Source organism: Leopardus geoffroyi, chromosome A1, assembly GCF_018350155.1.
Source record: "Leopardus geoffroyi isolate Oge1 chromosome A1, O.geoffroyi_Oge1_pat1.0, whole genome shotgun sequence".
In the NCBI taxonomy this organism is placed as follows: Eukaryota; Metazoa; Chordata; class Mammalia; order Carnivora; family Felidae; genus Leopardus; species Leopardus geoffroyi.
The window spans coordinates 124,069,395-124,085,703 of NC_059326.1; the positions used below are offsets into that span (position 1 = coordinate 124,069,395).

The 16,309-nt window shown below is 36.0% G+C and overlaps 2 protein-coding genes across 9 annotated transcripts in view; both read left to right on the plus strand.

Annotated features, from left to right (window-relative positions):
* The window catches only part of DDX4 (DEAD-box helicase 4), an 88,283-nt gene extending 79,224 nt beyond the window's left edge, over positions 1–9,059 (plus strand). For all 8 annotated transcript variants that reach the window (XM_045493533.1, XM_045493489.1, XM_045493513.1 and 5 more), the window contains 4 exons: positions 6,213–6,312; positions 7,497–7,767; positions 7,917–8,027; positions 8,726–9,059. In XM_045493533.1, coding sequence (XP_045349489.1) covers positions 6,213–6,312; positions 7,497–7,767; positions 7,917–8,027; positions 8,726–8,812 — 569 coding nt within the window. In that variant the 3' untranslated portion in view covers positions 8,813–9,059. The remainder of the gene's footprint in view (positions 1–6,212; positions 6,313–7,496; positions 7,768–7,916; positions 8,028–8,725) is intronic.
* Positions 9,060–13,986: 4,927 nt separating this feature from the next.
* IL31RA (interleukin 31 receptor A) overlaps positions 13,987–16,309 on the plus strand; it is a 99,063-nt gene continuing 96,740 nt past the window's right edge. The window contains exon 1 of the mRNA XM_045443819.1: positions 13,987–14,123. Within this exon, the coding sequence (XP_045299775.1) occupies positions 13,987–14,123 (137 nt within the window). The remainder of the gene's footprint in view (positions 14,124–16,309) is intronic.

A 16,309-nucleotide genomic window follows, 5' to 3' on the forward strand; every position in this document is an offset into this window, starting at 1 on the left:
GTCAGAGGAGAGTTGAACATTGGATTAGTGTAGGATCTTTGGTGGCTGAGAAACAGTACTTGGTTGCCAGTTTAATTAAGTGACAATAAAACCTTTAAAAATAAATATAGAAGGTAACATGATTGTTAAGAACCATAGCTCTTTCATAAATATAGTACTTTTGCTGCTTTTTTTTCCTTTAAATAACCAAAAAACATAATAAAGTCAGCACAGTCTCTGCTGTATAAGCTGATTAAGGAAAAGAAAGAATAAACTTTAATACTGTAATTACTGAAAATAGCTGTAAGTTATTTTCTGGAGTAAACTGACACTTCAGTTTAGGACAAAATGAATGTTCCCTGGGTCCCCTAAGACCTTCTCGTAGGATATCTGAGGTAAAACAGTTTTCATTATTATACTGAGAATTATTTATTTTAACATAATATACATGCCAATAAGTATTTCAATTTTTTCTTGGTTTTAAGTTTTAATATGGTAAATTTAATAGCTGAAAGTGTTTGGGATTGTCAATAATATAAGAATTTAAGAATTTAATGGGGCCACAGACCAAAATTTTGAGAGCTACTACAGTAGGGAAAAACTACTTTTTTTTTTCCTTCAAAACAGAAGCACATACAGTTTCTATCTCTGTTTTTATTACTCCTCCTATAGTCTCACTTAACTTATGTTAATTATAACTTTTAACCATAGTAACTTCTGTTTCATAGAGGAAACTGGAGGCAGGAATGTCAGACATAAGTGTTGTAGCTGACTACCAGAGCTCATGAACTTTTTTTTTCACTTTTTTTTTTTAGTGTTTATTTTTGACAGGCAGTGCAAGTGAGCATGCGCAAGCAGAGGAGGGGCAGAGAGAGAGGGAGACACAGAATCCGCAACAGGCTCCAGGTTCTGAGCTGTCAGCACAGAGCTTGACGCAGGGCTCGGACTCACCAACAGTGAGATCATGACCTGGGCCAAAGTCGGATGCTTAACTGACAGAGCCACCCAGGTGCCCCTCATGAACTACATATACTACTTTTTTACGGCACACTTTGTTAAAGTATGAAAGTGCTGCAAATTTTTAAGTGGCAAAAATGAACATGTTTATTAAAATGCCTCAAAGATATTGCATATGAAAAATAAGCAAAAGAACGTGAACTTAGGTTTAGTAATTAATATGTGAGAATTCTAGTGATCACTAATTTACTCAATATAATCTACTCGTTTAAGTTACCTAAAGCTGAAGATGTTGGATATTATTTTCAGGATGACATTATGCAAAATATAAATACTGTTGAATAATGAATCAATTTACTGAACACAAGTTTGTTTTTATACTTTTAAGTCTTTAAAAGATTTTTTTTTTAATTTTTGAGAGAGCGTAAGAATGTGGGGACAGAGAGAAAGGGAGACAGAATTTGAAGTAGGCTTCATGCTTAGAGCTGTCAGCACAGAACCTGACGTGGGGCTAGAACCCACAAACCATGAGATCATAACCTGAGTCAAAGCTGGACCTTAATCGACTGAGCCCCTATGTTGTTATGCTCTTAAACATTATGGAGAATATTAGCTTATTTGAGTGGCTAACCTACATAGGCTAAGGAAAACCCAACTAAAATAAGGTGTTTGTATTATGCTTAAAACTGATAAATCAGAGAAAAGATGTGTGTTTTTTTAAACTGAAGTTATTAGTCTTGAGTTTATCAAAGATTTCACTTATGTGTACTTGTAATCTTAAATGTTTCAGATTTAATTCCTGTAAGAAGATTTTTTTTCAAAAACAGTTCAGTTTTAGAAATTCAGTTTTGTTATTCTCTGGGAATTTTAGGAATGTTTGCTTCTATAAATTATTTTTCTGTTTTATTTAACTCAGTAAACCAAATCAGAATTAATTTGATAGACCTATAAGACACTTTTTAAAAGATGCTTTAATAGACTTTTATAATTTTTTTTTCTAGTTTTGCTTCTCCCCTCTTCCTATTTTCTCCTTCTGCAACAGTAATTAGATAATATTAGATCTTCTTGTTCTGTCCTCCATATTTTGTAACCTCATTTTCATATTTTCTACTTGTTCTGGGTTGTATTCTAGATAGTCTGGGTAGTTATTCAGATTTACCATCACTTTTGCAGAAACTGGTACTGGTACAGTGTATATGTATAGTTCTCTGCCATTTTGCTACCTGGGTGTATTTGTGTAATTACCACCAACATCAAGATCCAGAGCTACTACCTCACCACAAAGATATCCCTTGTGCTGTTTTTATAGCATACCCACCACTCCTACCCTCACTGCCTATCCCTATGTCCTCACAACCACTAATCTGTTTTCCATCTTTATAATATTATAATTTCAAAAATACTATCTAAATGGAATCATGTATATGTGACCTTTGAAATAGTTTTTTTCCTTTCGCTGTAATGCCCTTAAGATCATCAAGTTGTTGTGTCAGTGGTTGATTTCTTTCTATTGCTGAGGAGTATTCCATGGTATGGATATACTTGTATTTTTGGTTCTTAGCCCTTCTGACAATTCTATTCCTTTTAATTGTTAAATTTATACCATTTAGGTTCATTGCAATTAGTAGAGGTTAGGGCTTAATCATTTCATTTTTTTTAATGTTTGTGCCCTAGAACATTTATTTTTATGTGTGCCAGTAAACATGAAGAAGTTAGGTTTGATTTTACAAGACTCTGAAAAGGACTAAGTTCAGATTCGTCCATGACATTTGCCTATTCTTCTTTTTTTTTTTCTTTTTTCTTTCTTATTTTTAGTTACTTTTAAATTTTTGTCCAAGTTACTTAGCATATAGAGCAATAATTTCAGAAGTAGAATCCAGTGATTCATCCCCTACGTATAACACCCAATGCTCATCCCAGCAAGTGTCTTCCTTAATGTCCCTTACCCATTTAGCCCATCCCCCAGCCTACAACCCCTCCAGTAGCTCTGTTTGTTCTCTATATTTAAGAGTCTATTATTTAACCATTTCTATCTTCTTTTTGTTCCTTCTGTTTCTTATTTCTCTGTTGTTTTCTTCCTTGAATGTTTTTTAGAATTCAGTTTTGATTTTCCTAGTTTTTTGAGTTTTTAAGTATATCTTAGCATACCTTTGTTAGTGGTTGCTCTCAAGGCATTACACTGCACATAAATAATTACAGTGTGTCAGTACTGTTGTCTGTATTGTGTCAGTTTGAGTGAAGTGTAGATACCTTATCTCCCTTTGTGTTCCTTTATCTTCCCTTATTTATTTATTTACTTTTTTCTTTCCATAATAGTACGTGTATTCTTCAATCCCAGTCACCTATTTCACCCATTCATTCCCCACCTACTTCCCCTCTGGTAACCATCATTCTGTTCTCTGTAGTTAAGAGTCCTCCTTGATTTTTTTTTTTCTCTTTTTTTCCCCCTTTGTTTTGTTTCTTAAATTCCACATATCAGTGAGATCACATAGTATTAGTCTTTCTCTGTCTTATTGGGCTTAGCATTATACTCATTAGCTCCTTCCACATCATTGCAAATGGCAAGATTTCTTTTTTATGGATGAATAGTATTCCATGGTATGTATATACCACATCTTCTTTATCCATTAATCAATGGACACTTGAGCTGCTTCCATAGTTTGGATATTGTAAATAATGCTGCAGTAAGCATAGGGGTACATGTATCCTTTTGAATTAGCATTTCTGTAATTTGTGGGTAAATACCCAGTAGTACAATTAATGGATTGTAGGGTAGTCCTATTTTCAATTTTTTGAGCAACCTCCATACTCCATACTGTTTTTCACAGTGGCTGCATGAGTTTGCATTCCCACCAATGGTGGAAGAAGGTTCCTTTTTCTCCACATCTTTACCAATACCTGTTGTTTCTTTTGGTTTTGATTTTAGCCATTCCTACAGGTGTGAGGCTTTTTAAAGAGGCTTTAAGAGATGTTGTAATTTAATTGTTTAATATTCTCCACAAGGTATTAACATAATTATTACATATAATAAAAAAATCCTTTCTGAATTACACATAAAGTGCTTTAGTTCTGCTTTAAGCCACAGTTCTACCGCTTAACTTTCTGGGGTTAAGAATGACCCCAGAAATACAGAGAATTGAAATCTAGCTACTATTCTATTAGGAGAATAGTAGAATCTATTAGAATTATTTTTAGATTCTTAGTTGATTTTTACTTAGCTCACAATGGACTAACAAAATGGATACTCCATCACTTCTCACTCAACAGAATAGAGATTTATAATTCATCTGTTTATAGAGATCACTGAATGGTCTGATCATAAAGCTAAATTTGCAATTATTGTTATCACCAGTGGTAGTATGACCTATTGTCTGAACTAGAACAAATACAAAATCATTAGAGAGGAAAAATTCTAGAGAAAGTCAGAGTTAAATTCTTATTGCCACTGGGATTCATACTGAAAACCAAGAAAAGAGATCAGGGCTTAAGTTGCTCAAGAGTGTTAAGTACTTGATACTATCAGTTGTATCAGTTTTGGCTTTGGGCATCTTTTTGGATGACTTCCAAAACTGTGGAAAAATAATTGATAAAAAATCACTATTCTAATAATATGAAAATGACTATATCTCAAAGATTTAACTGATTTATTCCTGTAGGAATCACTTGCCCTTTGATTTTTCTGCTTGATTGTTCACAGGTCTGAGAGTTAATGAAACACCACCTCTGAGCCTTTTTTTCTTATAGATCTCCTATTTCAGTTAATGTTAGTTCTGTTTTTCCAGTTACTCAGACACAGTCTTGGGAGTCCTCCTTCATTTCTTTCTTTAACTGCATATATCATTTCTGTTAGCAAAATCGTTTTGGCTCTAACAGCAGAATTTATTCAGAATCCATTAAGTCCTTAGTTAAAACAAAGACCAGATCTTGTCACTTCTTTGTTCAAAACTTAGTGGCTTCCCTTCTCAAAATGAAGAAGTTTTTTTTTTCAATGGCCTTCACGACTCTGTGTGACACAGCTGCCATTACTTCTCTGTCTTCATGTTCTGCTGTCTCTTGCTCACCCTACTCCAGCCAGACTCCTCATTGCTGTTCCTCACACGTGCCAAGCACGTTTCTCCGTCATGGCCTTGTTACTTGCTGTTCCCTCTACCCAAAATGTAGGGGTCACATGAGGGTCCCTGTGTGTGTGTGTGTGTGTGTGTGTGTGTGTGTGTGTGTGTGTGTTAGCACATAACTCCCATGTCTCTTAGCCTTTCCTTTATATTTGTCCTTCCCTGTGCCTTGATGTTCTTCCCCAAGTATCTCAGTAGTTTATTATTTTATTCTTAGTTCTACTTAGATGTCATCTAATTAGAAAGGGTACATCTAAAGTAGCCCTCTATTTATCCTTGTGGGGTTTTTTTTCCATTTTAGGGCTTATTGCATAATATTTATTATTTGCATCTCCACAATGCGAGCAAGGGCTTTGTTTTCTTTGCAGTATTTCCAACACCTGGAATAGTGACTGGCATCTCTTAGGCACTAAATATTTGTTGAATAAATGAAGCCAACTAATAGGGAAATGAGGGAGAGGAATTATGAACAGTAATACAGTCTTCTTTCCATTAAGGCTATAAATTACCTTCTTTCCTCTCCAACATAGGGAGATTCCTTGTGTGAAAAAATCTCTGGCTCATGCTTGACGTTCTACCGATTAAATTCTTTAAGCTAACTGGTAAATATTTTTGACTCATAAAATCCTAGGATAAAGTCACTTAGTTTTTTTGATAAATAATACCTTGGAAATAAAAGGGTTTGAATTAACAGAGAATGTTGAAACACAGAATGTTGCAGAATTTGTCAGCCTTGGGTTGGATGCCTTATAAATAGTTTGGGCAATCAAGGCAGAATGCAAGATTGGATTATCTCGGGAGGTAAGGAGCAAAGGCATTAATTTAATGAGTGGGAAATGAAGGTCCTGAGATGAATTTGGAACTGCTAAGAGTTGGCAGGTAGATACCATTTATCTTGCCCTTAGTCAGCTTTTTGGTGTTGGTCTGGGAGGGCAAAGGTCAAGCTCATTTTTTTAGTCCCTAAAGTAGGAAACAGTTCTGATACTTTATCTTTGACATTCATTCGTTCAGGAAATATTTGGGCTGCTGTTACCTACCAGGCCTGCTCTTGGTCTTGGGAATACAGTGATGGATGACACTATTTCCTACTAATACCTCCTGGCTTTTTTTTCCTTTTCCTAATTTTATAGTTTCTGTGTTTATCACTGTTTCATTGTCTTGTAGGTGATGAAAGAACGATGGTTTTTGTTGAGACTAAGAAAAAAGCAGATTTTATTGCTACTTTCCTTTGTCAAGAAAAAATATCAACAACAAGTATTCATGGGTGAGTAGATTAATACGATTTCATAGTAGAGAGGTGGCACTTGTATTTGTCATTTGCTAAGAAATAGCAGTGCATGTAACTGACATGACATAATCCTAAGATTCAGAGTTCTCAAGACTAAACTGTTAGTCATTTTAAGTTTTTATAAGAACTAAGAGGTGGGGATGGGTGAGTTAAAGGTTTGTCTTGGACTCCTTATCATGAGGAGTGGTAACTTCTCAAGAGAACTCAATAAGTTTTTCTCTTCTGCTGAATCCAATCTTTCTCTTGGTTGAAATTTTTTATTGAAGTGCATAAAAATGTCATATGAGCACAACTTCATTGACACTTTACTCATGGATCTGAAATACTAATGAATATACAGAATTCTGAGATTAATACTTAAACAATTTTTTTGAGAAAACATTCTAATCAAATAGTTGTGTATTGTCAAGACAAGTACGAGATTAATGGGTGAGATTTAATGTTTGTCACACTTGTTAAAATTTTTTTTTAAAGTTTATTTTTTGAGAGAGAGCGCACAAGTGGGTGAGGAACAGAGAGGGAGGAGGACAGAGGATCCAAAACAGGCTCCACATTGACAGCAGAGAGTCCAATGTGGAGCTCAAACTCAAGAAATGTGAGATCATGACCTGAGCTGAAGTCAGATGCTTAACTGACTGAGCCGCTCAGATACCCTGATGTTTGTTTGTCCGACCTAAATTTGTGTTGTAGCACTCTGTACTACCTTTGTTACCTTACTTCATGTGCAAATGAGGATAATTGTTCCACCCTCAAAGTATTACTGTGAGAATTAAATAAAATGATGGCTTGAAAAAAATTAGTATAATACCTGGTATGTAAGGAGTAGATAGCAATGTTGATTGCTGCTATTTTTACTGTTACTGAAAACATGTTGAACTTGAATGGTTCACTGTAGTAATTTTTTTAATGTTTATTAATTTTAGAGAGAGAGAGCACATGTGAGCAGGAAAGGGCCAGGGAGAGAGGAGGGGAGAGAGAATCCGAAGCAGGCTCTGTACTGTCAGTGCAGAGCCTGATGTGGGGCTCAAAATCATGAACCGTGAGATCATGACCTGAGCAGAAATCCAGAGTCAAACACTTAACCGACTCAGACACCTAGACACCCCCATTGTAATAATTTTTTAAGAGCTGTCCTGACACATGCTTTCTTTGATTTCTAGTGACCGAGAACAGAGAGAGAGAGAGCAAGCTCTGGGAGATTTTCGCTGTGGAAAGTGCCCTGTTCTTGTTGCTACTTCAGTAGCTGCCAGGGGGCTGGATATTGAAAATGTTCAACATGTTATCAATTTTGATCTTCCTTCTACCATTGATGAATATGTTCATCGAATTGGACGTACTGGTCGTTGTGGAAATACTGGCAGAGCTATTTCCTTTTTTGATCCTGAATCAGATAACCATTTGGCACAGCCTTTAGTGAAAGTACTGTCAGATGTAAGTTTTAAATGTTTAAAACTGAATGGATATTATTCTATCATTGAAAGTAGACCTTGTATATCTATGTATATTGAGGAAAAGTAAACTGCTGTCATCTTTGAGACTAGATGCATATTGAATATGAAGTTAATAATTTCTTTTTTTAGGCTCAACAGGATGTTCCTGCATGGTTGGAAGAAATTGCCTTTAGTACATATGTTCCTGGCTTCAGTGGTAGTGCAAGAGGAAATGTATTTGCATCAGTTGATACTAGAAAGGTTAGTTGAGGGAAAAATTTAGAACTTGGCTTCCAGTTACTCTTTGTGAAGGTTGTAGTTAATATTGTGAAGTAACAATAACGTTTAATAATTATCTTGTCATTTTTTATACTTAAAAGTTTAATATTTCTTAAAGTTTTATGTATGTATGTATTTTTGGTCTTGAAAGTGAGGAATAATGTAACCTTTCAATTCACGCTCAAACATCCCTCCTTTCTCAAATTTGCTGGCATTTACAGTTAGTTCTCCTTTGGATTCTTCTGAATTTCCTGTAAGAATTCCTTATTTTTAGAGTTCTGACAGTATTATTAAGTAAGACAGAATACTAGAGATAGTGAGTTGCATGTCCTTTTTGATGTGTCTCTTTATAGGCACCACCACTTTTATACAGCAACAGTGAATGCACTAACCATTAAATATTTATGCTTATTTATTAAGGTATAGAGCTTTCAGTTTTTCCATCTGCCAAAACTACTGATTAAAGAAAGATTTTCTTGAAATATTTTGTGTAATTTAGACTACCCAGGCTCATATGGGCCTTTATCAAATGGATTAAATTTAGTGAGAATCCAGTCTTTTATATTTTTGGGGAAAACATGGTGGGAAGCTTGAGTACCTTCTGTGAGTCTGGGAATGTAATTTGAGAGATATCATAAAATTAAATCTTTCTTTCTTTCTTTCTTTGTTTCTTTTTAAAGAATTACCAGGGCAAGAATACTTTGAACACAGCAGGGTTTTCTTCTTCACAAGCTCCCAATCCAGTAGACGATGAGTCATGGGATTAAAGCTAAAACATCCTTCAAGTTTGTGGTACAGTTTTGATGCAGAGAAGAAAATAGTTTTGATTTTTGAGTTTAACAGAAGTGCAAAACCTGACACTCTAGTATCTTCTGTCCTTCTGTTCTTATTCCTACCCTTAAAAAAAAATTCTTGCTGATTAGTTATGTGAAATACTAAAAATTAACAACATTGCAATTACTGATATAAATGGTGTTAACTGGAAAGATTAAAGCATTCTGAATGTCTTGCTTATTTCTAGTGTATTCTTCAGGGGTTTTAAACATGTTTCATGTCTAAATACATAGTCTTAGTGTGGTGTTTATTGATCCTAAAACAAGCAGTAGGATTTATGACAAACTTTTGTTTAGAAACTGAGTCTCCTTTTTTTGCTTAAAAAGGAGCCTTTAAAGCAATAGTGTGTCACTGAAATATGGTAACATGATTTTCATGTAACAGACCGTGAAAGTCATAAGCCTTTTAAGGTGATTTTGACTTTAGGTCATCACATATGTGATGAAAATTGTTAAATGCAATGTGAACTCTGTACACAATGACGTAACAAATGTTTGTTTTTATTCTATACAGACTTTCCTTGAAAATAAAGGATGAAACACTTTGCCCCCTTAGTTTTCTAACAGCATTTAAAATTTTTCTTTGTTGCATATCATAGTTCTCCTGTATTTTGAAATTTTGAGCCTTGTAAAATCAATGAAGTGAACAAGGTATTACATAAATTAAATATTAATGTATGATATACATTCATACACAAATGTAATAGTGAAAATCATTATTTGAAATCAAACTATATCAACAAAAAACAATACTGTTCACTTTTGCCATAATTAATTTTTTGATATTTTAAGAATAATGAGGGAAAGAATCTTTTCTTCATTTACTAATATATATCTTAAATATGTCTAGAATGTAAGTAGTTCTTAATAAATCATTAAGTAAATGAACCAAAACATTAAGACATGGAACAAGTAAGAATTAGGGAGACAAAAAATTAACCATTACAAATGTTTATTATCATTAACTTAAAATATCCAAAGCAACATGTCCTCAACATATATCTTCTTACATGAATTTGGTTTATAATTAAGGCATCACACATGAGAAGGTCTGTTTAACACATGTTTTTAGGATTAGTTAGATACCTACCCTATGCCATATTCAATATCAGTTCCATGTACATTACTAAAAGTTAGAACTACAAAAAATACAGTTAAGTATGAAAGCTTTGAATTGGGGATGAGAGTTGAGTTAAAACTCAGAAGTCAGAAATCCCAAAGGATTTGTGCACAAAAGGATGAGTTGCTTATTTAACGAGTAAACAACAAAGAAAAATACGACTACAATGATTACAATGATTACAGTGACTACAATGGATTATCAGTGAGTAGTTCATGATAATGTGGATATGTAGGAATACCATTAGAGGAATGCACAAAGAACAGACAGACAACTCAAGGGAAGTTCAAGTAATGAAAATATGGGAAATATTTAACATGTACTGTGTAATCTCATTTCTGGGAAAGGTTAAATTAAGGAAAGCATTGGTGTCATTACTCATAGTACCTGTGTGTCTTAATTTTCTCCTCCAGTTTGTTTTGTTTACAAAGGGTATTTACAGGCCATTTGTCTTTTTTGTTTGTTTCTTTTTTAAATGTTTTATTTATTTCTGAGAGAGAGAGTCTGTGCAAGCAGGGGAGGGGCAGAGAGAGAGAGGGAGACACAGAATCTGAAGCAGGCTCCAGGATCACAGAGCCTGATGCAGGACTGGAACCCACAAACCGTGAGATCATGACCTGGGCTGAATCCGGACACCCAACTGATTGAGCCACCCAGGCGCCCCTTTTTTCTGTTTCTTGAAAGAGCTTTTGGTCATACCTGGCCTGATTGCTTTAAAAACATTTTTGAATTTGCATGATTTGTCAAATTACCATAATAGCATTACTGAATCAGTATAAAAAAGGAAATAAAATTGTACCAGTTACAGTATCATTACAAACCCACTGTTAATGTCCCCATGTTCAATTACTTTCTGCATTTCTAGGTATACATTTGAATGATTTCTTTAAAATACATCAAAGTAACAGGTACAGGTATGATTAGAAAATAAAATGCTATTGAAGAGTTTATAATAGGAAGAAGTATTCTGCCTCTTTGTTTCAAATTGCTATTCCACATCCCATGTTCAATGGTCTTTCACCATTTCTGGTACTTGGTATCTTATGTTTTATTTTTATCTCACCAAGCTGAGATTTCTCTTGGCTTTCTGTATAATAGGTAAAGATTTAACTGACCTCAGTCTTACTTCTTGGGTAATTTTAATATAGTTATAAGTATACTTTGTGAGGTGATAGTAAAGTCACCCTTTCTCTTCTCTCTGTTAGGGCTTTTACAGTGTATCAACTTCAAACTGTACATTAACATTTCCAGAGTTAACATTTCCACTCTATTCTTTTTTTTTTTTTTTATATATATATATATATTTTTTGCAACGTTTATTTATTTTTGGGACAGAGAGAGACAGAGCATGAATGGGGGAGGGGCAGAGAGAGAGGGAGACACAGAATCGGAAACAGGCTCCAGGCTCTGAGCCATCAGCCCAGAGCCTGACGCGGGGCTCGAACTCACGGACCGCGAGATCGTGACCTGGCTGAAGTTGGATGCTTAACCGACTGCGCCACCCAGGCGCCCCATCCACTCTATTCTAATAACCATAAAGTTTCTCTTTTATATTTATAGGTTGGTTCTAAAATTGGAAATCAACAGGCAGGGTTTACATAAATAAAAACTTAAAAAATAAGAAAAACAGAGGAAAATATTGTTTGCTGAATGGACCAATTAACACAGTTTGATTTCCTTTTTTTAAATTTATTTTTCCAATTTTATGATCTCTGTTGTGTTTCCAGGAAGAATTCTAAATGTCAGGGTCAAATGAAAATTGATCAAAACCATTCCATATACTAATTTGCTTTAAACTTGAATCGTAGTCTCTTTGAGCAGTTTTACCTTTGAGCAATTTTACCCTTCGGTTTGTCTTTGTTTTTTCTTTCTGGGAGAAGAAACATGCTCTTTTCACCATATCATTACCTTTCTGGGTTACTGTATTGACTCCAAAAGATACTGATATTTCTAAATTTTTTGAGTGGGCTTTTTAATTCTGGCTAGTAGTTGGTGTGTTTAGCAGATCATTCTTTTCTGGACCTGAAAGTGTTTTGTACATTGTCTCATAATTTTTCCTAAGTTTTCTTTCTTCTGTCTATATCCTATCTCTCATGTTTTTTGTCTTTTGGCTTGTTATGTTCTGGTAGAATTTTTACTATTTTTTAACCCTCTGATTTTTAAAAGCAATTTCTTATTTCCAAGGGCAATCTTATTTTCCTCTGTTTTTCTTATTTTTTAAGTTTTTATTTATTTAAAAAAAATTTTTTTTTAACGTTTATTTATTTTTGAGACAGAGACAGAGCATGAACAGGGGAGGTTCAGAGAGAGAGAGGGAGGCACAGAATCTGAAACAGGCTCCAGGCTCTGAGCCGTCAGCACAGAGCCCGACGCGGGGCTTGAACTCACGAACCGTGAGATCATGACCTGAGCTGAAGTCGGACGCTTAACCGACTGAGCCACCCAGGCGCCCCAAGTTTTTATTTATTTAATCTGTACACCCAGAATGGGTTCAAACCCACAACCCTGAGATCAAGAGTTGCAGTGCTCTTCCAACTGAGCCAGCCAGGCACCCCTCTTCTGTTTTTTGAAATGTTGCTTAATAGTGAATTTTCTGCTTCACTTAGGAATTTAACCTGAAAATCTTTTTTTTTTCTTTTTCTTTTTCTTTTCCTTTTTTTTTTTTTTTTTTACATTCACCAGTTGTTCTGCTGCTTGGCATCAGAAATCTTAAGCCTTGATCAGTTTGTAAGTTGTATGTTTATTGAATGCTAGCTTTACTCAGATACAGCGATGTCTACCTTTCCCAGCAGGGCCTACAGGTTAAGTGCTCTTCTGTCTCTCTAAAATTTTTTTACATGTTTTATTCTTAGAGAGAGAGAGAGAACACGAATGAATGGATGAATGGGGGAGGGGCAGAGTCACAAAGGGACTCAGAATCCGAAGCAGGCTCCAGGTTCTGAGCTGTCAGAACAGGGCACAATGCAGGGCTCTAACTTAGAAGCCGTGAGATCATGACCTGAGCTGAATTTGGTGCCCAACCGACTGAGCCACCCAGGAGTCCTTGTGTCTCTTTAATCCTACAATCACAGCCTGTTCTCTAGAGAAGGCATAGGTTGGGATGTGAACAATAAAACTTAGCTTTTCTTTCCTAGAGGCTTGTGCATTTTTAATGAGCCAAAGGCTCTGGCCTAAACCAAAGTAGGAAGCTCAAAATGTGGAATATGAAGCATAATGTGAAAGTTTCGGAATAATGGTGATGCAGTAGCAAATAAAGGTGAAGAGTGGTCCTGATTACAGTTAGGGTAAACTTACCTACTTCATCTGTCCCTCCGTTCTTGAAGTGGAGTAGCTATGGCTTTTCTGATTTACGTTTTTCAGCATTGATAACTTTTCTATATAGAGCAGATGCCTTGGTGGGACGTTTACTCTTCCATCCCTGCCCATAACTTTACACTTACCCAGTTTGCATAGTTAACGGCTTTATTTATCCGATTAATTTGGGAGAAGGCAGCTTTTCATTTTGGTTGGTTTGTGTGCTCTTCACACATTTTTAAATGTGTTGAAGATAGGGTACCTATCTAGTCTTTAAGTTCTGAGAGCCCTTTTTCATTCGCTCGCTAGCGTACGGCTGCTATCTGTGGTGGGCAGACGTTGCTCTTGCTTGCTATCGGCATGATCCCCTCCTGCCCCCTCCCCACGCCCCGCGCTGCTCCCTGCCCTTTCGCACCCCTTGCCTAACTGCGTGCCTAATACATCTTTTGTAAATATTAGCCCAGCATTGTGCCCCGAGATCCTGAGGAAAGGAGCTCTCAGCATCCAACCAGGAGAGAGCCGAGCCTGGGCACACAGGCGACGGTGGCCACTGTGAAGCTGCCGGTGCTGCGAAGCAGTTTCCGCCTGCGTCCGGGCTTCTGGAGGCGGCTCCCAGGTGTGGTTCTTCCGCCTCTCTCAACCTGTGGTTCTTCCGCTCTCCAGGACCTGGCAGAGCTCATTCCGAGGCCCGGAAATGACAGCTAGCGAGGGCGTGGGGCAAAGGGAGCCTTCAGGTGGAGTAGGAGGCTGGCCTGAAGGGACCCAGGGGGATGAACCGCAGCGGAAGGGTGGCTCCATGGGCGACGGGTGCACTGGAGGTGGGATGGCACTGTAGGCTGTCCTTGGACTCTCCCTTTAGGATTCCTAAACTTTCTGGATCACATCTACAGAGCCCAATTGTACATTAAATCTCAGGGCTTTTATCAGCCTCTCTCAAATCCACTTATACCCCCCACCCAAAGGGTTCAGAACAGCAGATTTAAGACTCCTACTCTAGAGAATATACGGTAGTGCCATGAGGAATTCATGTCAAGAGAGGACAGTACAGACGCTGAAATAGAAGTGAGCAAATGATGTGGCCTCAAGTTTGGGGGCTGGAGATTCAGGTAAATTCCTTAATCCTTTAAATGATTGATTGTTTTGCTGTAATTTAGGGAATAATTTTCAAATCATCAAAGTGGGGTATTGGAATTTACTTTTCTGTGGGGGATTTTGAGTGTGAGAATTTGTAAAAAGGATTTTTTGTCTCCATCACTTAGTGTGTTCTGCAGCTGGAGTCTAATGTGTTTGTGGGATTCTTTTTCACTATTCCAGGGACAAAAACCACCTTTTCTTCTCCTGAATATATGAGCTTATTAATTATCCCAAAGTCTTGGATATGTCCATTTTAATTTGATTTTTGTCTTCGTTTTGGAAGGGGGGTTACAATGTAGGGGATTAAAACATTTTCAACAGAAATTCAAACATTTTATTTAAAAGCTTACGTGTGTTGGAGGAGAAGCTCTTATATAGCAAGGTAGGCATGATGCTTCAAAATAAATAACTAGTTGGAGTAACCTTAACATTGGCTTTATTTGTTGACATGTGGTGCCTAGTGCTATCAGTGATCTGCTTTAGGCCTTGGTTTGCTTATATATAAAAATAAGACAATAACTGGGTTTTTTTCCATGTTCATCTCTAATCAATGAAGAAGTCACACAATGCATGCATTAAAGTGTTTTTTAACAGAGGCAGTCTGAAGACTGTGTAAGAATGCAGAGTATCATAGCTAAATGTTGGTATAGTTGTATTTTGATGTTCAAGTCTTATTCTAGTATTGCACTAGCTGCTTTATCAGTGTTAAATGTACAGTTGAGAAACAAGTCAGATCACATCTGCAGCTATAGTGGTTGAATCTCTTTATAAATATTACATGGGCATGAGTGATGCTTGTTAATTGACTGTTCTGGCATCTTTATACTTCATCTTTTCATTTTTTCATCATCCTTTAGATGTTCCACCACTGAAGATTTATTCATGATAATTCACACGTGGTAATGAGCCAGTGTGTTCTTGCCAGGTAAATGTAATGCAGGTTCTGACAGTTTCATCTTAAAATGTTTGTTGTTTTTCTGAATTATATTACTGGGTTACCAGTCATCTGTGTTTGTAGAAAGTTTGGTTCCAGTAATTTTTTTTCAATTCTGAAAACAGAAGTATTGTTGATATAGTGTCACAAAGTTAATACCACCATTTGATATAGAATGCAGTACCAAAACAAGTACAGTTTATCATAGTGTGGGTATTAGATATAAAATACATAGAGTGATGCTGATTGCCTATTTAAACAAAGTTCTAAAGAGACCTTGTAGTTTTCTCATCTGTGTATATAATTTGGTAGGAAAATGAACCCTACTGTAGTGAAAAGACTCAAACTGACCTAAGTTCAAACCCAGCTCAACAACTTACTAATAATTGTGTGCTCTGAAACAAGTTAACTTTTTAATTTTTGAACTTGAAACAAAATTTACATATAATCAGAGACACAAATCTTAAGTATATGGCTTAAATTTTTACTGCATATATTTCTAAACATCACCCAAATCAAGATATCTATCACTTTTATGACCTTCTTGCCCCTTTCCAGTTGAATTGCTGCCCAGAGGTTATAACTACTCTGATTTTTGTTACCATAGTTAGATTTGCCTGTTCTTGAACTTGATATAAATGGAATCATAGAGCTTGCCCTGTTTTGTGTCTGGCGTTTTGTCCAATGTAAAACCTGGGAAATTTATCCATGTTGGTTTGTGTATCACTAGTTCATTTTTTTTTATTCTGTCATATGAATACATTAAAAATTGTTTTTCCAGTTTCTTGTTGATGGGCATTTCAATTGTTCACGATTTTTTATGAATAAAGTGCCTATAAATATTGTGCAAGTATTTTGGTACATAAGCACTCAATTCTCCTAGGGGTGGAATTGCTGGGTCATAAAGTAGGTATGTGTTTAACTTTATTAGAAACAGCCAAAGAGTTTT